The 23,448-nt window shown below is 40.1% G+C and overlaps 1 protein-coding gene across 4 annotated transcripts in view; it reads right to left on the bottom strand.

The window, feature by feature from the left end:
• Nucleotides 1-1,828: 1,828 nt before the first annotated feature.
• Nucleotides 1,829-23,448, bottom strand: part of dgki (diacylglycerol kinase, iota) — an 85,352-nt gene continuing 63,732 nt past the window's right edge. For 2 of the 4 annotated variants that reach the window (XM_061715116.1, XM_061715117.1), the window contains exons 15-34: nucleotides 22,786-22,864; nucleotides 22,509-22,564; nucleotides 21,821-21,883; nucleotides 20,686-20,759; nucleotides 20,350-20,461; nucleotides 19,304-19,390; nucleotides 17,423-17,535; nucleotides 16,371-16,433; nucleotides 14,653-14,753; nucleotides 14,296-14,375; nucleotides 13,949-13,993; nucleotides 12,591-12,660; nucleotides 12,354-12,394; nucleotides 12,136-12,260; nucleotides 10,403-10,428; nucleotides 9,595-9,632; nucleotides 9,299-9,419; nucleotides 9,086-9,122; nucleotides 7,726-7,825; nucleotides 1,829-5,911 (exon numbers count right to left, since the gene is read on the bottom strand). In XM_061715116.1, coding sequence (XP_061571100.1) covers nucleotides 5,801-5,911; nucleotides 7,726-7,825; nucleotides 9,086-9,122; nucleotides 9,299-9,419; nucleotides 9,595-9,632; nucleotides 10,403-10,428; nucleotides 12,136-12,260; nucleotides 12,354-12,394; nucleotides 12,591-12,660; nucleotides 13,949-13,993; nucleotides 14,296-14,375; nucleotides 14,653-14,753; nucleotides 16,371-16,433; nucleotides 17,423-17,535; nucleotides 19,304-19,390; nucleotides 20,350-20,461; nucleotides 20,686-20,759; nucleotides 21,821-21,883; nucleotides 22,509-22,564; nucleotides 22,786-22,864 — 1,542 coding nt within the window. In that variant the 3' untranslated portion in view covers nucleotides 1,829-5,800. The remainder of the gene's footprint in view (nucleotides 5,912-7,725; nucleotides 7,826-9,085; nucleotides 9,123-9,298; nucleotides 9,420-9,594; nucleotides 9,633-10,402; nucleotides 10,429-12,135; nucleotides 12,261-12,353; nucleotides 12,395-12,590; nucleotides 12,661-13,948; nucleotides 13,994-14,295; nucleotides 14,376-14,652; nucleotides 14,754-16,370; nucleotides 16,434-17,422; nucleotides 17,536-19,303; nucleotides 19,391-20,349; nucleotides 20,462-20,685; nucleotides 20,760-21,820; nucleotides 21,884-22,508; nucleotides 22,565-22,785; nucleotides 22,865-23,448) is intronic. The other 2 variants (XM_061715118.1, XM_061715119.1) reach the window with 2 other exon arrangements.

The raw sequence follows: 23,448 nt of genomic DNA, 5'->3' as shown, positions 1-23,448 counted from the left end.
GACACACAAGTTCTAGTGAATCAGTCTTACATTCCTTTACGAGGCCCTGCTTGTTTTAACGTGATTATTGACGAGGCTTCAGACTTGTATCACAGCCAACATTTTCCTGTATGTTACAGTATGTAAAAGGTTGATGGCTGACATTTTTCAGTGAAGGCATCATAGTAGCAGGTTGCTACAAGTACTGTACTTGACTGGCACTTTTTTTTAAAAACGTTTTCAGTGGTACTATTTTGCTTCTTTCTTTTCATTAACTTCTCCTGCTGGTGGAGTCACCACTTTGGTGGTGACATCAATAAAAGATTTAAAAAAAAAGACATGTTAGACTTGTATGACAGAAATGTACCAAGTTGAAAACTGTTCTGTGTACAGAAATATTTACTGTCTGTACCTATGAATTTCTGTAGGCTCGGGTTTATGTCTTTGTTTTTTTTTTTTGCTGTTTACTTGAATGGATTTCAAACATCAAAATATTAGCTGTTGATGAGAGTCAATTTCTGCTTTCCTTGAAAGCAAAAATGTTTTCCTTTTGGTAATATGTGAACACTGTTGCTATAAGTACGGGTAACTAACAACGGCAAACCAAACAATGTCAATATCAACTTTTATTAGAATTAAAAGGTGGGGTAAGCAGTTTCTGGATGAAATCACATCTGTTGATATTTGAAACAAAACATCCCCCTCCCATTTGACGTGCATGATCACACCCCTCCCCGTTGGGGATTGGCTGATGGGATAATTATAGTTTGGCGTTTCAACTTGTGGCGCGATGGTTGTATATGAAGTCCTAACCAAGCATTATCATTACTGTGCCATTAGCTGTTCTAAGAGACTTCTGGGAAGGGTTTTGGCCTGGAAGGGCGACGGGGCAAAGCAGCCTGAAAAAGTTAGCTGTGCCACGAGTTGAATCAGAGGGTGCAAACTTAACCACTGCACGCTCATCGGCTTCTCTTCTACCTATTGTAGCAGATGGGCCCTCCAGTTCAGCAACGTTGGCTGATTTCAAGACCCTTCCGCCCCAACCTCTAACTAACAGATAGCTAATCATGGAGTTTTGCAAGTTGTCGACTGACCCCGAGTCCCAGCGGAGCTCCACCATCCCTCAATTTCAGCTCTGCCACCACTTATATCGGATGTTGTTTTGGTAGCAGCATTTTTAATGAGGATGTTTGCACAGATTTGAGCAGACTAAATGAAGGATTACATAAATCAGCATTATCGGCAAACCAGCTGTACCAGCTTTACACACCGCCCATTTGGCAACTTCTGCATTAAAAGAGGTTAGGCGGTGTGCTACGCAGTAAGAAGAAAAAGAGGCTTCAAAAACACCTTTCAGAAAACCCAAGTTACTTCCCCATGTTGTCCTTTATAAGATGGACAGTTAGCAGATGGTGAGGAGATATTCACTGAATGTGTTCTAGGTTAGGAGTCATGTTGGTGCATCTCAGATGAGCTTGATTAGCGACTTTTGTTTAATATTTTACTGACTGTACTGCAGTGAGGATATCCAGTATTTGCTGCCTGTATGTGGTTTCACCAGCTCAGTCATGCCACAACTGAACTTCACCGCCACTTTTCTGTCAAATGAGGAAGTGAAAAAAATGACTATGCAGAAAACTGTAAGGAGGGGTGTTCCCCTACAATCATTTAAGCAGAAAATAAGCTCTGAGACACAAACGACATGATCACAAGTTATTTAAACAAAAACACAAATCAAACTTCAAGTAATCCCATCATTATCAGCAGCAGAAAAAGAAAATACAAAAGCAAAATGTGAACAAAAACCACAAAACACATGCCCGACATTAAGAAACTCAGCTATGAAACCTTTAAAACTATAATAATTTAATAGTTGAAACAACATTAATGCCAGTCGTTATGCCATTAAAACAGAAAACAAATCCCAAAGGAGGTAAGAAAATGCCATGCATGACCAACTCTGATGAGAGACAATTTAATACAAAGGTGTTTTTACTCGAGTAAGAGTAATATGAAGAGTGTGTGTGTGTGTGATTCAGAACAGGCCCGGCTCGTTGCCGCAGTCGCTTCATAGAAAATGTCATCACCATTCACAAGTACAACGTTTTCCCCTTTAAATAGACAATTATGTATATGTTATCATCTCCAGAGGAAGATCTGTGTGTCAGATGTTTGTCAGCAGTAGCCATCATGGAAGTCCTGCACGAAGAAACAAAATAGTATTTTTTTTTTTTTACAGAAGTTACATTTTAATTTAAAGGTTTAAAGCTAGGAAGCCCAACTCTTTCCCTGATCAAGAGTCTGCTGGGATTGGTCAGATCCAGTGGTCTGACTGGCCGCCACCCAGTAATAATGACAATATTCATCAGTCGAGAGAGTTTAACCAGATTTTACTGAAAAATTAGAGAAGACCCCTGAGGACAGGATGTCATCAGCATTTTTATTATTTTAATGGAGATGGCAGACTGAAATATCACAAGAAACACCAACAAAACGCCTATTGTCACTGTTGGATTCTGTATTGGGGACGTTTAGTGAGATGAAAACATCAAATCTGATCTCATGTCCGGCCCACTTAAAATTGGACATTTGATGTGTTAAAAACGTACAAATATGTAAATTTTGCAACAAATTATAACTTTAAGAATAACACTACTTCTGCAACGGCTCTTCACCTTGACTGCCTGAAAAAAAAGAAACTACGGTAGCTGCGTGTTGAATCTCTGCTTGACTGCTGAGTTGATGGCACTGGCAAAAATAAGACATAAAAGCTGTTTGATCACATCTGAATTAAGGTGTATTTATTTATCTCTAAAGGAATATGGGTGATTTATTTAGTCCCCCCCCCCCCCAAGAAAATGAGACTTTTGAAAGTCGTGCTATACTGCTAGTAGTTATTTATTTAGCTAAAATCGAGTGTACTACTTAAGTGGCTTGAACTGTAAATTACATCCAAATAAAGGGTCTCCACTTGTCACTAAATGAAATTCACGAAAAAAAAATATGAAACTGCTCTACAGCGCTGAAATTTGTGAATAAATTTCACCGCAGATCAGGATACTATCATGGTTGATCATATACGGACTGCAGAACTCACCCCAAAATTTGAAGAAAGCTTTTTTTATAAAGTCAGTTTTCAGTCATATTTGGTGAATTTGAGCCTTAAATATATTGTTTTTCATTTAAATAATGTTTTACGTAGAGGAAAGTTAACCAAAAACTCAAGCTGAAGTATATTGGCTCTAATTGGAAATACATCTTGATAAAATAAAACACCAAATGTTGATTTTAAAATAACAGATGCCTCATGAAGAACTGTTTGAAGAATACTGCAAATCACTTTAGCAGCTGGAAATTTAATTTCCAAAGATAGTTTGCAAAACTTCTATGATGGCTACACGCAAATTTTTAAAATGCCCCCAAAATACCCAGGAAAGCTTTTTCTCCCACTTCCTCCAACTGTAAGTAAGTCGACAGCAGTTCTTATCAGAAGATACCTCATGGGTTATTTCAGTCCTTCAACATACACGCACACAAAACAAAACAAGTAAAAAAAAAAAAAAAACAATCATAAACACAAACGGCACTGAAGTAACATTGCACATTCAATATCCTCCGTGCTCAAAGGTTGACTATGTTTGAAACATTAATGTAATGTAAACAACTGATAGAGAAATACAAAAAAAAGAAAAAGAGAGAAAAAGTCAGTCACTCATATTGCATTACATATGGCTCAGATGTTTTTCTTTTTTCTTCTCGGATAAATGATGCTAATACACACACACACGGTCTTGTTCACACAGGATATGCATGAAAACGGTCTCACATACACACACACGGTCAACGTTACACAGTCTGCGGTTAAACTGTGAATATGCTGCTTTTTAGATATGGAATGAGTCATATTATTATACACCCACTCAGACGGAGCGTGCAAAACACCTGTCGCATCAGGAGTACCACCAACACACTGAAAACTATTTGATCGAGTAGCTCTTGTTTGAAATTAGACAGTAGTGATTATGTTTATAACACACCCTCTCATGCCTTGTTGCTTTGCTCCCTCCAAATACCGGCCCTTTTGCCAGTAACAAACTCTGGTCCGCAGCGAGCGTCGTCACACTTGAGTCACACTTTGCTTGTTTGTTTAAAAAATGAGCTTAGATGGAGACATTTTAGGTGAGATTGTAAAGAGAAAGTTTCTGTTGCTTTGATGTAGGAGACTATTTTCATAACTGATGAAGCCGACATTTTCAAAATGTCTTTTGGTTCAGCCAAAACGGCTAAAATATTAGATTTCTGAACAGAGATAAAATAAAAAGCTCACTTTGAAAATCTGTACATTTTAGAAAAAGAACATTAGTGATTAATTTTCTACCAATGAGTGATCAAACAATATCAGCTTTGATACATATACTGGTGTACATCATATATATATATATTTATATATATATATATATTTTTTTTACTATAAGAAAGAATATTTTGCTTGTGCAAAAGGAATGTACACTGCTCTTTAATGCACACGAGTGGAGCAGTTGAATCTTAAAATTTTGCATATCACACTTAGGGAAAATACTGGCTCAACGCCATCATGTTTGGGGGGGGGGGGGCATTTTATGAAATGGCAGCAGTGAATATTAGTTTTGGCTTCTTAAACTTAACAAATATCCAATAAAAACAAAAAAAAACGGAGGAACTGTGCAGGAAAAGAGTGAAACTTAAACTAGTTTTGATTGTTAGAAGGGAAATCTCATCTGTCCACAGATGACTGTTAACATTCACACCCTGTTTGTTTTTAAATTTCAACATTTTCTTTTAAATTAAAATGTCTTTTGGTTATTTATACATTTTAGATAGCATATTTTACAGCACTCAGTATCTTGTCAGATCTGCTCAACATTTCAAACCACATTTAAAACCCCAATAAGCAGCTTCAATCTCCCTGTGGTTTAATCTTGCAATTCTTAAATCTTAAAATTGTCCCAAGCAAAAGCAACGTTTTGGACCCAAGTCTAAGAAGTATCCAAGGATTGTCACAGAAATGACTAATGAATCAGAAGGTTACAGTTTAAGTAACTAGAATTACGGGACTTTTTAGACCAGTAATTACAACCACATCTCGTCTTCCACGGCTGTAGCGGGAACAGCTTGATATGTTCATATGGTCCTTTATTCTGGGTGAGTTTTACTTTAGTGGATACCAAAAACTGTGACTCATCGCTGACACAGAAACATGTTGATAAAGAGTTTTCCACAGCAAACCTTTGTTTAAAAACACACCCTTTTTCCTTGAAATTCACACGAGGCTTGCAATAGACAATTTAACTGAAGTTAGGAACGATACCTTATTAGATTTGACACCACATCAGTCTTTGGCACACAGGTTTTATGGGATAAATAAGAGTATTTCTGTCTATATTTTGTATAATTTTAGTGGCTTCTCCAGAAGAAGTTCAACCACTGTCGAAGCCCCGCTGAGTAAAATATGACCAAAATGACTCCATTGCAAGATGGGCGGGGGATCTCACAACTGTGTGACGGCTGGTCAAATTGCACTTGCATCCTGAACTGTTAAAAGTTAGACAGTCAGTCAATCAGCACAACCAATAAATAGAATATGAATAAATAAATACAAATAAATAGTTGAGTATTAAAATCTCCACTGCAGCGCTGCCGTGATCGGAGGCAGTTCAGCTCCACATCTGCAGAGTGAAATCCAGACTGCTCGTTCTCTGAACGAACGTTCTCCCGGTTCGTCTCCGCTGTGACTGTAAGCAGAGTCCAGGCTCCGGGGAGAGTCTGTGTGACTGCGGGAGCCTCAGACGGCTGTCTCCAGGTCTTCGTGGGTTGAAGATGACGTGTTTTGTTGGGAACTCAGGTAGGAGGCCAGCTCAAAGTCTCCATCTGCTTTGTCAGCTGCTGTCTTGCCCTGGAAGAAAGACGCATGTGGAAGAGGTGATTCTGGATCTGAGTCATCTTTGCAAAACCTATTTCTGCAGACTCGTACAAAACACCAAATACTAGGAAGCAACCAAGAGATCCCAAGAAATAAGCACATACAAATGACAATGCAGGGTGGTTAAGGTCAGATGGTCATGGTCAAAAGTCCCAAATAAGGGTCTATAAACACTTCTGAAGTCTTTCAGCAGACACACTCCTGTCTACTCAATTTTAACCTTCATGATGACCTCGGACAACAAACTTGTTTTGTCTATGCTGTAATTTTCCTCTTAGAACATTGTGCTGCACTCAATATGATGAGCACAACATTCTGGTGCAGAGGATCAAACATGTTATTGGGATTAAAGGACCGGTCTGTCTCACCGGTCTAGGTTCCAGTTTGTCCACATGAATGAGAAGTCTTCATGACACATCAGAGCCAGTCATGGCGTTCCACAGGGCTCTTTGCTTGGACCAAGACTTTTCTCTTTATTTTTCTCAACTTATATGGCAGCATCGCATACATTTATTCTGCTATGCTGATTTATAGCATTTACAGTAGTTAAGAACTCTAAGTACTGTTATTTTAATTCAGTAAAATTCAACATCACTGTATTAATCCATGAATGGAAACCGATTGCCATCTAATACTACTGTGGGAAACGTTATGGTTGTTTTTTTTTTTTCAAGATTTTTTGAGGCTCTAGTGGCCCTTTATTCAAGTTGCAGACAGGAAGGGGGTAGAAAGAGAGAATGGGGATGTCATGCAGCAAAGGTGCGCAGGCTGGGATTCAAACGAGGACTGTAGCCTCAGTATACAGTATGAGCCGCTGCTTAACCCACTGTGCCACCGAGCGGCTCCTTATGGTTATTTTTGACAAGGATTTGTACTTGAAGACCACCAAGTGATCATACTCTACTTCTCCAATTCAAGCTTCTCTTCAAAGGCGACGTCTGAAATCTAATAAATCCAGTAGAAATTAAAATTATTTGCATAAATATTGCAAATTGTATGCAAAACAGCTCATAGTTCTATATAACTCTAACAGGATGTAGGCTTCCTTATGGTCCCCGGGGGCAAAAACATTCAGATCCCGTAAAATCCCTGTTCGTTGTCTTTGTCTGTGTCCTATACCGACCGCTACAGTTACAAGTCATAGCGCATACAGGATTAATAATCGTTGACAAAAGTTTAGTGAGGGGAACTTGCACCTGCTTTGGAAGAATGTGCACACTCGTGACTCAGCGTCATGCATGTCTTTGTGGATATTTTCACTGACTAATCAGGGACAACGAATCCTTTTGTTCCTGGTTCCTATCTGTTTACATGCATCTCCACATGAGGGAAAATTATATGACACACTCTTTTTAACTGTGAATTTGCTCACAAGCATTTAAATGCATTTTCAAAGTGAAGTGGTGTTTTTTTTCTGTGCATCAAAATTCACACCTTTTCCTCAAATACATACAACTTCCTCTATAACATCCTTCTTTTCTTTTCTTTTCCCGTCACTCTCCATCAAGAACCAGCTGCTATAGCAACAGCTGTATTTGTTATTTCTGCAATAGCTGGTTTCTATTTTTAGATTTGTTTTCATTTTATTATAACAGGGGGGCAACAAGTCCTGCGTGAAAAACAAAAAGACGGGAAGAGAGTGCTAACTGGGTGTGTCTCCGTTAAATTGAAGAAGCACAGACACACTCGTAAGGGCCACTTCCTTGTAAATCATTCCTGTGATATTACATTTACGGGAACTGTAACTGTGGTTTTGTTTGTGTTTCTGTTCAGTGAAATGCGGTTACCTGAAAATTGGTCTTCTCTTGTGAAGCACCAGCCTCCACCAGCAACCGACACACGGCATGCTGCTTTTCAGAAGCTGCTTTGTGCAGGGCAGTTTCCCCTCTGCAAGCACACACATATTTCATAGTATACCAAGAAAACATTTGGAAAAAATGTTCATGTTTGTTTTTGTAGATTAAGGTCACTGTTGCACACACACAGACATCAAAAGAAACAACTCATAGTAGATTTATTCTTGGTATGGGACCTCTGACAGCACTGAGGCGTGATGTAAGCAATGAATGTATAAACTGGATGGTCATGTGAAATATATTGGATTTAAATTTTAATGTTTTATGTAACAGGACACTTTAAAAGTCAAAATGCAGAAACAGGGTGTGGAAGCACCATATCTGGACAAACCAAACAGCATATCAGCACTTCCCACTAACTGTGAAGCACAGTGGTGGAAGGCTGATCTAAACTTGTTCTGCGATAACAAGCGTCTCTGAGTCCACCATAAATCCCTCAGTACACAAGTATTTATCTCACAGGTAAATCTGAAATTTGGTCTTTCAACCAGTGGACCAATATAAAGTTTGTATTGCCTACTGAAATGCTGTGGGCGGACCTTAATTCAATTCAATTCGGTTAAAGGGGACATATTACGGAAAGTGAACTTATTCAAAGCTTGAGTTTGAAAGTTGGTTTCTCTGGGATGACTACCAGACCATAAAAAAATCTCATTAAACCACTGTGTCAGGGTGACCGGGAGAAATTAAAACCTTCAGATTGTGTTTTTTTTTTGAGTCACAAGAGCATTTTGTTGTGTAATAATGAGTCGTTCAATGACAAGACATCCTGCCCTCGTCCTGTGCCAAACTAGAAGGCCTTTGACCTAGTCGGTTGTTAGCTGTACAGGCCGACACAAAACGTTGCATTTGCTCGAACAGACGAGCAAAGATCTCTGTGGATTAACTTCATTTGGAATCACTAAATTTGGGCAATAAAAAAACTGAACCCGCAACTCAATTCAAATTACAAGACGGATTAGTACCAACTGTCGTGACAAATCCACAGGTGATGAACATGTCATTTTTGGAAAATATTAAACTTATTGTGGTGCATTTCTTTGGTTGCTTACAGACTAACATCAGACGTGGCGTCCTTGAAAAGTCAACAGTGTTTGTTGGCCGTGTCATGATTTTTACACTTGGTTACACTTTATTTAGAAACACCCAGAATTTATTGACATAAAAAATTCCAAGACTCCATAAAAAACAGAAAGACTGAGTACTTTCTGTTTCACAAGAGTGTGTGTGTATATATATATATATATAAAAGACACAACACAAAAAAAGGAGGAAGTGCAAAGTCACATACTTCTCTCTGTCTGTCAGATCCAGAAGAACCTTAAAGCCTGAGGAGGGAGGAAACACAGAAATAAAAAAAACTTGCAGATAGACTTGTTTTTATGTGGCAGTCTCAGACTGAACAGGGTTAAAACTCCCCACGTTATTCTGACTGGTTAAACTGCTGAAGCCATCGGTTTACATATTTAATATCTAGTGATTGAAAGCGTGGAGGACGTCTCACCTTGTTGCAGGATGTAGCTAACCAGGTGTGTGTGTCCGTTCTGGGCAGCGATGTGTAACGCCGAACAACCTCCAGAGTCTCTCACCAACAAACTGATGCCTCGACGAACGCACTCTGACAGCTGCAGAGTGATGGAGAAATAATCTCATTTAACACGGTTAATCTAAAAAGTAAAAATAAAACTTTTAATCGTAAGTATTTGTAGATTGAATTTCTTTTCCAGGAATTGAATTGAACCCTAACCCCAGGCAGTTGAAACTGAAAACATTGTGTTTGTATTTGTGAGTGTGCTTTACCATAGGAAGATCACCAGAACCGGCTGCAGCCAGAAGTGCTGACAAATAAATAAAGACACACAATTTAAGAACGATTATTACATGAGATTTCCCTTCACAACAATCTCCACAAAATGTCCTTAGTGTTTGTAAAAACGTGTTCTTCATACACATGCCTCTGTGGCACTTAAGACTAAGAGCAAATGGAAACTTTCCCTTCTTTGTTTGAGATTTCCTACTTGAGCTCCACAAACAAACATGTCACTGTATTTGAATCCTGCTTGAATAGATTGTAGATTCCAACCAAAAGGTAATTTTCCTTTTACTTTAAAATATAACAACTTCCTCCGGGTTTTCCGGCAGCAACTCTGTTTCACTTTCACAGTTCCCTGTCGTTGTGTTTTTCGTAATCAGCTAGAGTTATTTCTCTGTAGAAGTACCTTAATAATCTGTGACAGAACTGTCGTAACCAAACTATTGCTGTCTGCACACACACGTGTTGTTGTGAATTATGGTGGAATCAAACTGAAAGTGATCAACTGTGGACAAAAAAACATGTGAAGATGACAAGTTCAGGCTATTTGGAGAGTCCCTGTTCTACCCGGGAATTACCGTATAAGGAGGGCGGATACACTTTGGTGTTTCCTTGTTCTCCAGGACTAGACCGGACATGTTCACAGAACGAGTTGTGTAACATAAAAGTGTGTTGTGAGTGTGTGTGTGTGTGTGTGTGTGTGTGTGTGTGTGTGTGTGTGTGTGTGTGTGTGTGTGTGTGTGTGTGTGTGTGTGTGTGTGTGTGTGTGTGTGTGTGTGTGTGTGTGTGTGGTACCTTGTTCATCAGGCGTCAAGGGAACGCTGCAAAAAGAAATGAAGAATTTCAAACTGTGATCAGCAAAAGCAGATACAATTTTTTCAAAGCAACATGTAGCTTTTATTTTTCATTTTTTATTCTCCCTATAGTGTGTGATTTTTATCTTTTTGTGTTTTTGAGCAAATAATTTCTTTGCTTCAGAAAAATACTGACTATTCTTTTCCAATTAATGTTTAATTTATAGGTCTCTTTAGTGCTTAAAATCAATACAATCTCTCTTAGCCAATTAATATTTAAAACAATTAATATCTCATATAACATCACATTAGTCACTGTTTTAGCCCGGGGGGAAAGTGCTGCTTTAAAATGTATTAAGTGGTTGTAGCAACAGAATTCTTACAAAGATGTTTACGTTTCAATCATCTTTACAATCTTTACATAAATTACTTATTCACCAATTCTCAGTACCGGTGTCAACTGGTCAATCTATTCTTAATTTGACTTCTAAATAACAAAAAGAGAACAAAAGTAGTGTCCACATATCAGGGCCGCCGCAAGGGGTGTGCGAACCGTGCAACCGCACGGGGCCTCGCGCCCCAAGGGGCCTCGCGCTATGGGCCGTTTTTTTTTTGTTTTTTTTTTCTCGTTTTTTTTTTTTTGTTTTTTCCCTTATAAATATCAACAGTCACGTCCCATTACAGACCTAAATGTGTACTAGTCTGTGCATATCAATAAATATATGTGCAATGATGCGCGTGTGTGTTGTTCAATACAACTGCATCAGACCAAGCGCAGACACAAGCTGCTCTGATCCAGACGGGGGGAGTTGGAACAAACTGTCACACAATGTCGAGAGAACGAGACAGAATCAGGAAATTTCCATCGGGATGAAAAAAGAAAAAAAAACTAAAGAAAATGGAAGAGTTTAATGCCTCTCTGAAAGGCTTGTTTGATAAATTTGTTACAAAAATCACCGATCCGACCGGGTCTCAAGCAGCCGTGGGGCCCCGCGTCGAGGCAAGCCAAATGATAATTAGGCGGGGGAAGGTATTCAGTATTTTGCTAATTGGAGAGTTAAAATTGCGCATATAGACACCCGATGCGACCCGAAAAACCCAAAAAATTTTGCCCCCCCCAGCCATTTCGCACAGGGCCTCGCAAATCTCCCAGTTGGCTCTGCCACATATCATTTATCATGAATTAATTTTCTTTAAATTGACACCTACTGATATTAGTTGCAAATTGCAATGTACTGAATAGTTTTGCTTCCTTTGTAAGCATGGAAAAAAGAGCCCTCCCTCGTACTTTGTACACATCCAGGGGTTGAATAAATAATGTCACTTAAAAAAAAAATGGCCCCTGTGATTTACTACAACTGACAAAGCAAACAGCAGGTTTGTCCCTTGTGGACTACTGTAGTAAATAAATGGTGCATCATGAGTTACAGTAAGATGAGGCGTGAGGATGATGAAGGTGACCTGGTACGGTTAATATGTTTCACATTTATGGGATTGTTGCACACTGGAGCTTTAATGCACTTGTACAGATGTGTACACACACACACACACACACATATATATATATATATATATATATATATATATATATATATATATATATATATATATATATATATATATATATATATATATATATATATATATATGTGTGTGTGAAAGATGGCAGAGGGATATCAGGGCATCAGTGGATGAAGAAAAAAGAAAGAGTTACGAATGTATTTACAATCTTACCCAGCAGCAGGTTCCACCACCAGATCAGGCATCCCAGTGGACGATGCCTGGCTCACCACAGGTCCCTCGTGGTCCAGGATGAACACCTCATCCTGACATATTTCTGTCACGAAGTGGAGGTGTTCCTTTACACACCAAGCAGGGAAAGGGTGAAGTGAGGGAAGAAAACAAATCTGGAATCACAAGTTCTTGATATCTGAATACAACTGATCACTTACCTGAGCCTTGTCGATGCGATAGAAGCGATCAGCTGACGTGGCTGAGGACAAAACATTCACATTTAGGAGAAGACTTGTGATTTATGAACATAGACTGGATTTTAATTGCTGAACAAAAATGTTCATTCTCAGTCTATTTTCGCTATAAAAATCATTCTAAATCCCTTTTTCTGTGAAAGTGTTTAACTTGTATATTTGTGATTTCTGCTTTTACTGACAAATGTTTCATGAACTCACAGTCCAGGAAGCTCCAGTTGGCCGATAACCGACTGGTGGAGCTGGTCCTGGGAACACCCCTGCATTCATCCTAGAGACACAGACCTCATCTTCATACATGGACCAATTGTTACACTCAAAAGAAAATTAAAGGCAGAAAAGGTTACGGTATTAAAGAGAAAGTATAATTTAAAGTCTTTTTAGAAGCAGCACAACAAATAGCACAGAGACAATAAGAGTGAAATTTAAATGAGAAATTAGACTTGCATCTGTTTTTAGTGTAAATATTATCTCCTAAGACATGATCTTCCTCATATGGGTGTCAGTCTATAAAGATTGGAGTAAGTTATCTGTCTGCAGCTGGATGATTGTGTTTAATTGCTTACTTTTAAGGGGTGTAATATTTCCCAGAGTTCACTGAGAGCTACTGGAGTAATGCCCTGTCCCAATACTCCCACTACCCCTACTTTTCAGCCCTACCCCTAAATTTTGCACGTTCCCGTGAGGGTAGTGGTGTCCCAATTCCTCTTTTCACCTAGGGGTAGTGAAGAAAACGAGTGTAGTGGCTATGAATCTGTCCCTACGGATCAAGGGTTTTCCGATGCTCACTAGCTGAACTAGGGCCAGAAAAATTTCCCAGAATGCTTTTCGTCGTCATTTGCGGACTGAATCAAAAAAGCAGACATTTCTTATTTTTTAGTGAATAAAATCAATATTTTGAATTAGTTTCTGCATAAAAATGCGCTTTGATTACATTTCTAGCAGGAAATATATATTTCACTTTCATAATATCCACTCAGTGAATGTACATAATCACTCGTTTGCCCGTTGTTGCGAAGTCTTTTTCAAACCTCGCCAGAATAAAGGCTGATTTATGGTTCCGCGTTACACCAACGCAGAGCCTAAGGCGTAGATTACGCGGCGACGCACGCCGTACGCCGTACCCTACGCCATAGGCTCTGCGTCGATTTAACGCAGAACCATAAATCACCCCCGAGCCGGCAGGCAGGCAGAAATCCCGAAATTTTCGGAGAAAAATTTCTTAACAGGCGTTATTTGGATAAACTTCTTCTTAACGGTTACTCTTACACTTGAAAAAATATTAAAACTTAATAAAGTGGCATATTAACAGCGCTACAGCTGAAATTAAAACAGCTTTTGGCTCTCAGCTTCCTGATTTTAGTGGTGCTGCTGAAAGTAGGGGTAGGGGGAGTATTGGGACAGGGCCCTGGGAAGATTTCAAGTGCCCTAAAATCTGTTGCTTCTTTTTTAGGGGTAGTGATAGTGAGGGAGGGCTAGTGGTAGAAAGTAGGGGGTGTAGTGGGATTGGCTCTAAATCTGTGATGAACCCTCCCACACAGACACCCACAGTCATGTACCTGATAGTGCACTCTGTGGCCAGTAGGTGGTGCCTGGTGTAAGTCCTAGCGAGCACAGCAGACAGGTTTCAAGGTTAACAAGCAGCCAAAGCATTTACATTCAAAAAAACAACATCCACACATGTTTAAATCCGTTGGTGAATGCCCCCCCCACATGACACACACAGCTACAGAGAAGCTCTGCACTCTCAGGCCATTAACACATCTATAAATAACCTAGAGTGGAGCGATGACACTGCACAAGTCATGAAATAATCATGGAAATAAAGGAACAGAAAAGAAAATGAACAAGGAAGGAAAACATGAGTGAGCAGATTGATGATGATGATGACAAAAACCCCACTTGCCTCTTGTAATCTGTCAATATAGAGTCTGCAAGTCTCCAGGTCACAATCTCCTCTCACCACCACAATGCCAACTGGGATCGCTGGAAAACACACAAACGCACACTTTAGGGTGTAAAAGTTGGAAAACCTGAGTGAACTCTGAGGTTTTAGGCACTTGGTGGCAGCAGAATCCAGCTTTAAACACTATCTTAACATAAAACCATCAGAGGAGTTAAGATGGAGCCATGGCTTATTTATTAGACTGTTTTACTGGCGCGTATTTAACACCCAACATGTACAAATGTAAATCATGCTGTTCTTCAGCTCTTAATAGCAGACTGCAGCCAAAAAGGCAACAAGACTGGCAGAAAGCCTTACAGATGTCTCGCAGTCGTTCTTTGTCGTACTGCAGCTTCTCGTACTCCTGGAGGCTGATCCGATTCACTCGAAGACGGAGACGATCTGGAACTGCGTGCGGACTGCAAGGGAAGCACAAACAAAGGCATATACACACACACACACACACACACACGCACACACAACCACACATGATTCATGCATGCACGAGCACACAATGATAAGGCCATACATATACATACATGCACGCACAGACACACAGACACAAAAATCACAAACCAAATATTTTGAAACATAATTTGCAACATTTTAGTCCTCTTCTGTCTCAAATTGATGTCTATGATTACAGTCGAGAAGCTCTCTTTAACTGAGATACAGCTTTAAATATATATTTCTGATAAATGAAATACAAAAGGCTCTGACATCCTCCTGCAGCATCACGGCAGACAGGACATTGTTTAAATGATGGTGACCAAGAAGTAAAACAAAAATAAATGTTGACAGGTCCCCTATTCACTTAAGTCTTACCTCCACAGGAACTTTGAAATAGTTTTTAATTAAAGAAGGCTGCATTAAACTGACTTTTATTCCTCCCAGGCACAATATTAAAGTAGTTCCTCTTTGGAGGCGTGAACGTGCCCAGGTTCGGTGCAGGTATAATGGAAGCAGAGCTCATGGTGAAGTTCAAGGCAAACATAAACATACTACAATGGGAAAATAAAATCAAGACGAGAGGCAGAAGCACATTGAGAAGTGGGAAGACTTCAGCATGCTGCCATACACTCGTACTCTCTTTAAGACCTCTTACTGAACACAAAACAACAGAAGCTCTCAGTCAACACACACTTTGGAGTTTGACCAAAATTTGACGACATTTTTAAAGGATTTTCCTCCTCAACCTGTTGCATATACGTTGTGTCTTAATTTTTATTTCAATAACTGTGGAATCAATTTGAAATGGATTTTAAATCATTCAAGCACATTTAAAGACACTCTATGTAGCAATAACCCTTCTGACTACATACAGATGCGCTCCGTTGACAAGAGATACGATACTGTGCCTATGAGTGAGAACGATCTGCTGCGTCTAGTAATATTACTCTGCACTTCATCGAGTCTTACGCCGGGGCCTGACACTGGTCACATGCTGCCCCCGTGTGGTCAGAAATGGTATCGTCACAGTGGCTTCATAGCACAGGATGATTTGTAGGGGAGGGGGAAAACACAGTTTACTCCTGGGTGTTTATGTGTGTGTCATATTCTGTGAAGGAGGGAAGGTCAGGGTCACTACCTCCCATAAGATCTGTTCATGCGTATCTTTCTGGGCCCAGCTGGCTCACTTGCTGCAGCCATACCTCCCTGTTTGGGCTGCATAAATATTAATAACACTGTCTCTATCATTTAAGGCATTATTCTTTATGCTTGGCAGCATCAGACACCTTCCTGGTGATGTCTGAGCTCAAAAAGGCACACACAAAGAACTCGTTTTATCTTCCCAGGGACAGAAATAAATATTTGAAAGCTACATTAATACTGATGTTCATTTCATTTAATCTATCAAACAACATCAGAGGTCAGAGGTGGAAACAAATGTGCTTTTTTTCCCCAGGACATTTGAGGGATTTCTAATTCAAATATTGGTCAAACATGACCGACAAAACATGACGCGATGGCACCGACTAAGTTCCTTGTGCACAAACACACGCTAACATATGGTGACAGAGGGCTAAGGTACTTACACAGAGAAGGAGTCGGGGGGAGCAGAGAGGCGGCGCAGATCAGCTGCACACACCTTCTGAATACTACGGCCGTGCGCCCGCACACACACACGCACGCACGCACACACACACACACACACACACGCACGCACACACACAGAAGAGAGGAGGAATGTATGGCGGTGAGGGATAAAGGGGATTAAAGAAAGGAGACAGAAAGCAGACGAGAAAATAAGAAAAGGGGAGAAAAAAGAAAAGGTAGGATGAGGAAATTAGAAAAAAGGGAAGGAGATCAAGCCAAAGTAATAATTGAAAAGATCCCACGTGTGTATTAGAGGGACGATGAAGTGGAAGTGAAGGATGACAAAAAGGAGGGACAGATGGAGAAAAGGTAAGTAGACAACATTGATAGCACAGAGTACAGTTGCAGAGCAGTAACAATGACAATATTCTGCAGCTGCAGCAGTAATTACTATACTGTCCTTTCTCTTGCATGCACACATTTACTGTAGCTTGCTGAGTATTACAGCTGGAAATAGACTCACATTTATAAATACAAAGATGTACAAGAACAAATATTAGTCCTTCAGGGGTGGAGGAGCGTTAGTACCCACACAAATTCAGATATTTGGTACAGCAGGCAACCAGAAGACAGTGCTGCTGCTTCAACCCTGAAATAAATCGATCAATGTCTCCTCAGCTGCCACAGTGAAACTAAAAAACTAAAAGAATCTCATGTCGGTGTGTCACCAGGGATAAACCTGATGCTTTTGTTTTGATTAATACATGTGGACAACATTACTATCTCTCCTTTGATTGTGGTTTGGCGAGCTGGAGAGACGTGGAACACAGAGGAGTGAATGTCAGCTCACTAAACACATTGTATGAGTCATTCAGTGCAGGCCGGGCTTTTACAACACTGCTGGCCTAGTTCCTCCATCACTACTAGTGTGTGTGTGTGTGTGTGTGTGTGTGTGTGTGTGTGTGTGTGTGTGTGTGTGTGTGTGTGTGTGTGTGTGTGTGTGTGTGTGTGTGTGTGTGTGTGTGTGTGTGTGTGTGTGTGTGTGACTCACTCATTGAGTAGGGGTACTGAGGTGCGTCTCTTGCACTTCTGGACCATGTTGGCCTGATTTCGGAGGGAGATGTGGAGAGTGGATGGAGCCAGTCGACACGGTTCTCCGTCCACCTGCACAAACAGAGACAGCCGTATCCGCTACTGGTTTGTTTCCTCAGCATTTATGTCAGATGATCGTCTGCAGCCCCGGCGTGTAGAGATGACACAGCAGCAGTGACTATCAAAAAACTATATTGATGAATTACTTGAAACCAGTAGTCGAGTTGAGGGGGGATGAGGGGGGATGAGGGGGGATGGCATCCCCCCTGAAATAAAAACAGTCAAAATCATCCCCCCTTTCCATCCCTTATGTCATTTCATCAATGAATGTGGTTTTACTGCTATTTCAACATTTAGAGTCATCACCAAAAAAATAACTTATTTGACAATTTTCACCTGTTTCAAGTAAATTGTCCCTTGAAATAAGAAGGAAAATCTGCCAGTGGGACAAGATTTATCTTCTTATTACAAGCAAAAAAAATTTGTTCTACTGGCAGATTTTTCTACTTATTTCGAGTGAAAATCTACTTGAAACAGGTGAAAATTGTTGTTTCTTCCAGTGATGAGTCTTGTTTTAAGTGTAATGAGATTCTTTTACTATATGAGACATTTTAACTAGAAATAAGACAAATATTCTTGTTAAGATTTTGAGTTTTTGCAGTGATCCATTTTACTTATCCTGTGAAGGACAGAGTCATATTGATAAGTTCAGAAAACTGTTTTTTATTGTTGTGTTTTGATGTATTTGATGTAAGCCCAGTGGATTTTTAAAGCTTACAGAAGGCTGCATTTAACTACTAGTCATTCCTGCAGTATTTCTGCAGGTGTTTTGGTCAGTGCTATTATTTGTAATATATTATATTATTTGTAATCAGCACAAATTATCTGTCCCCATATGATAAAATCCACCATCCCCCCTGATTTTTTTTTTACAACTCGAGTACTGCTTGAAACACAATGAAATGACTTAACTTTTTTTTTTTAACTTTTGATATTTTAAGGGAAATATATATTACTAATTTACACTACACCAATTTAAATTCACAAAGCAATATAGCACTTTACATTTCAATTCAAAGCCTTTACTTAGTTGAACTAGAAGGACTTATCAAAGGTGGAAACATTTCAACCGGTGTTGAATTTGACGTCAGCGGGGCTGTTTTGATTGCCGTCTTGTTTACTACTCATTTTATTTATCTGAGAGAGTAACTGATGGAGTTTTATAAAAGAATTTGGTTGCACAACAGCCTCAGGCCTCCTTTGCTGCATATTTAAGATCTGATGTGTTGCAATGTTTTCGGTGCTGAAAGGTCTGAACTGCAGGGAGGACAGTTAGAAAGAGTTTTATTATTTCATCATGGTGAAATAAGCAAGACCTTCTTTGACAGCAGGGTCATCTGGAAGGCAGTATAAGCTAATCCAGAAGCCGTATAGACGGTGCAGCATCAGTGGTGCCACAGATCTGCTAATTAACAAACCACATGCTCTAATTTCTGTTACTGGTACAGAAAAATCCATTCATCCATTATCTATTCCTGCAGGGATCTTCTGAAACTTGTCCCAGCTCCATCGCAGGGCCACATATAGACAAGATCATGTCAATTGTTTGATGTATTTCTACCTAAACACCTGAAGATCACAACAATTAATTTCCTCCTCATTTGAAAAGATGTCTCTGGATTATCTAAAAGGTAATATCAACCACAGAGGATGAGCTCTATCATTAGAAACTCATAATTGTCTCTTGTTTAAATCCTACAGATAATACTTGGGTATGAGTTAACAGCACATCTAACAGGTTCAGAGGTTGGTGGAGATGCTGCTGATGGGGTGTAATTACCTGAACAGGTACAGTCTTGTAAGTGGTGAGGACCACTTCTCTGCACTGGTGAAGTCTCTCTCCGTGACCTCCGACCTGCAGCGCAGCCTGGTGGACAAGAGCGGCAATTAGCTTTATACCTGCTTTTCTTTCACTCTTATCTCCTCCTCCCTTCTTAGGGCCCGAGCACTGAAGGTGTGAAGGCCCTATTGTATCTGTAGGATTGTTTTCTTTTTCAGATGAAATTAGGGCCTTTTTGCCCCCCTAAACATGCCACAAAAGTCACCAAAATTTGCACGCAAGCCAGGCCTGGCGAAAAATTTGTTATTTCATGGTTTGCATTAATGGGCGTGGCAAAATGGCTCAACAGCGCCCCCTAGAAATCTTTGTGCCTCAAGCCCCACAATACGGTTTGACATACATGCACGAAGATCGGTACACACCTGTATCATGTCGCACCTTAAAGAAATGTCTCTTGGCGCCATGGCCGAAACCGAACAGGAAGTCGGCCATTTTCAATTAATCGTGTAATTTTGGCGCAATTTATGCCATTTCTTTGGCCGTTAATACGGCCCGAACCGTAACGTGCACCCAGGTGTGTTATACATCAAAATGTGCGTCTCAATCCTGCGACGATGTGCATTACTTTTCTCAGTCAAAAGCGTTACCGTGGCAACGCTAGACGCCAAAAAGTGCGCCCCCCCTTCATCTGATTGGTCCATATTTGATAGTTCCTACTTTCTGCCAGAACTTTTGAATGGTTTGACATAAAGACTCGTGGGTGGTGTCATTGGAATCGGTTTTGACTCCTTCACCTCAATTGGTGCAAATTAGCCCCACCCCTTCTTCTGATTGGTCGATATCTGATAGTTCCTACTTTCTGCCATAACTTTAGAATGGTTTGATATAGAGAGTCGTGGGTGGTGTCATCCGCTAAATGTCCAGGCCTTAAGACATCTACATGCAAGTCATACAAGCGCTTCCACTGAAGCAAGCCTGAACGTGCACAAGGGTGCGAGGGCCCGTTCATCGCTGCTTGCAGCTTTAATTTGTTTTTGTTTCCGTACCAGTGAGGCCATCGTGAAGCCGATAACTTCAATGCAGCCGTCGTCGTGCCGCTGTGGCTCGAAGTCTCGGTGGTCGCCGGTGTTTCCCCACGGCATGGTGCCGGCACAGTACCTGGGTAAACATCTCACAAATGAAACATCCGCTCCTCCGAAGCAACTTCATCACCTTCAACGATGTGCTACTGACACGCATGTGGTAGAGCCACTTTTATTTTGATGCAGAACATTTACTTATGGAGCTGTTTTCAACACAGTTTATTAACAACAGTACATTTATACACAGAAGTTGCATTTTGATTGTATGTATAATACAATAAAAACGTGTTGTTTACCTACCTGGGAATGTTTAGAAAGACTATGCACTGAAATTTCAGCTCTTGGATCTTGGATGTCAGATCTGTGCCATCACACTATGAAAGACGGTGAAAGAGAAATTAATTGGAAGAGGTGTTTCTGCAGTGATGAATGATTTATGTATCAATTCAGGGTTTATTCTTTTTCCTCTCAGACGCTTCATTTGTTTGCTTGCTTTGTGTTTTTTTTGCTTCAAACTTTAATGTTCAGTTCTTGGTTTTTAGTCCTCAGTTAAGTGTTCTTGCACTTTAACCGGTTTTGTTTCCACAGGATGCTCTCTTGTGCTATTTTCTGTCTTTGATTGTGCTTTTCATTAGTCTGGTGATATTTAATGATTTTCCTATTGATAATTCCACAAAATCCCATTATTTGAGACACACTGACAATGTCTGTGTATATTTGACTCTGATCAGTGCAATGACTGACATGTCCTGGCACAATAATGGACACAAGTACTCTAGTTGTTCTGCTGGTTCTTCTATGAATAATCACAGGAGCAAAAGCTGAAAACACCCAACACGCACCTTTGTATTGAAGTTAAATTTACTAAAAACTAAACTACCCAGCCCCCGTAGGATCCTACAAAGCCATTATTATAAATGTAACATCATTATTTCATGATCTAATGTTTTATTTGGGATCTTATACCCAGGTTTGAAGTCACATTTTTCACAATGACATTGAGAAAAAAGGAAAAAGTCTGCTCTGGCATCAAATTTTAATGAATGTGGAAAGCTGCAAGCGGGAGATCCATAATATATAAAACACACTGCTGTCAACTGGGTTATTGGCTTCTTATTCAGCGTGTACTACATGTACTATTCACTCCACAAAACCAGCTCTTAAAATTTTTTGGGTTTTTTTTTGTGTCTTTTTGATGATTAATCACAGGTAATCAATCACTCGTCAGTTGGTACTCCAACATCATGTGCTTGAGTCACTGGAAGCAGCGTGGTGGCCTACGTAAGGCTTTAAAGTCTCTCTGGGGGACACCTCGGCACGTCCGCCGTTAAACGGCAGTTGAATGACGGCCTGTTTAATCACCCCGGCGACCTGCGGCTCAGGCATGTCGACACGGAAGACGATACGGGCCGAGAGAGAGCGTGTTAACACTCACCACCACTTTGACGTGCTTGGACAAGTCCCTGGAGCTCCTCTGGAGGAAATCTGAGAACGCAGCCTGCGGACACAAACACACACACACACACACACACACACACACGTGTAAACACACAAACAGGGAAAAAGAACCTAATCAAACACAATAACACTTCATTACATTACCCTACTTAAAATGGTGATGCCTCCCACTCCCACCCTTTGTTTCTTCCTTCCAGCTGACGTCTTTTAGTGTCAACCAGGTCAGAAAAGCTTAAAAATGTAAATCTTTTAACACACATTTGACTGTCAAATTATTTTCTTCTATTAAAATTATCACTTTCAACTATAATCAAAAGAATAAAGCTTAATTCAATAACCAAAACCAAGTATGTACGATACAGTAAATGTAAATCCTACTTTCAGCTGCATTCATGAATTGACTTTTTGTTTTTTAAATAAAGACCACACAGATATTCGTGTTTTACCACAGTCCCCTCCCTCTAGAAGACAGATCTTTTCCTGCCCTTTATTCTCACAAAGTTCTCAAATTCCCTTTACTGACATATCATCACTCCTACAAGGGTCTGTGTGTGATTATAACAGAAAGACAGGGAGGAGGAGGAAAACACACGTTTCCCTGCTTAAATATTTGTGTTATGTGTGTGTGTAAAAATGTGTATAAATAAGTCAAATGAGACACTCACTCCTGCATAAAACATCTTGTTGCGGAAGCGACTGTTAAACTTCTCTGGGTTGGCCTCTGAACATGCACGGGACGGGAGAGATGGGAGGGACAGGAATAAAACAGCAAAGACGGTGAGATGAAAAATGAAACAAAACAAAGGCGTCTTAGATCTTAAATGCATTATTGTGCTATTTTTTCATGTTCTGTATTCAAACAACAGAAAGGAGAGATAAAGGAGTTTAATGAAACATAATTTAAGTTACTATAGTCTGAAATGGAGGGGAGATGTCACAGACCTCTGGACTCGTGGAACTCCAGTGTGACGTGAGCATCGAACCCCAAGCTGAAGTAGTTGTTGAAAACATTCAGGGGAAGCTGCTCACAGAAGACAAATGGTAAAGGGAAAGTCTTTCTATTAACTTCATTCCATTTATTCACAGCTCATATCCTGGGTTATCTGCATCTCCGTCCATTCGTCTACTGATATTCAAGTTCACATTTAAGTAACTGCATGTGCTGCATCTCAAGTTCGCTGCTGTTGTGGGGAAGTGTTGGGATAAATGAACAATTACCTAATTGAACCTGATAAACATTTGCAGCTGTGAATTATTTTAAGAATTGCATTGGGAGGCAGCTACAAGAGGTGCACATATTTAGCCTGCACCGCTGCAGCTCTTTCTCATTGCGATGCATTTATTTCTGCAGCATCTGTTTTCAGTATTGCAGGTCAAGTGCAGCAGAAAGTATCACAAAGTGCATGACTCAGCATTTAATCAGAGCAAGAATTATTCAAACACTTCTACAATAAGAGTCTAAGCTTGTTTACTTGATGAATTCAACAAGTGACACACACACACACACACACACACACACACACACACACACACACACACACACACACACACACACACACACACACACACACACACACACACACACACACACACACACACACACAC

This window comes from Cololabis saira, chromosome 23, assembly GCF_033807715.1.
Source record: "Cololabis saira isolate AMF1-May2022 chromosome 23, fColSai1.1, whole genome shotgun sequence".
NCBI lineage: Eukaryota > Metazoa > Chordata > Actinopteri > Beloniformes > Belonidae > Cololabis > Cololabis saira.
This window is presented reverse-complemented; position numbering and strand designations above follow the sequence as displayed.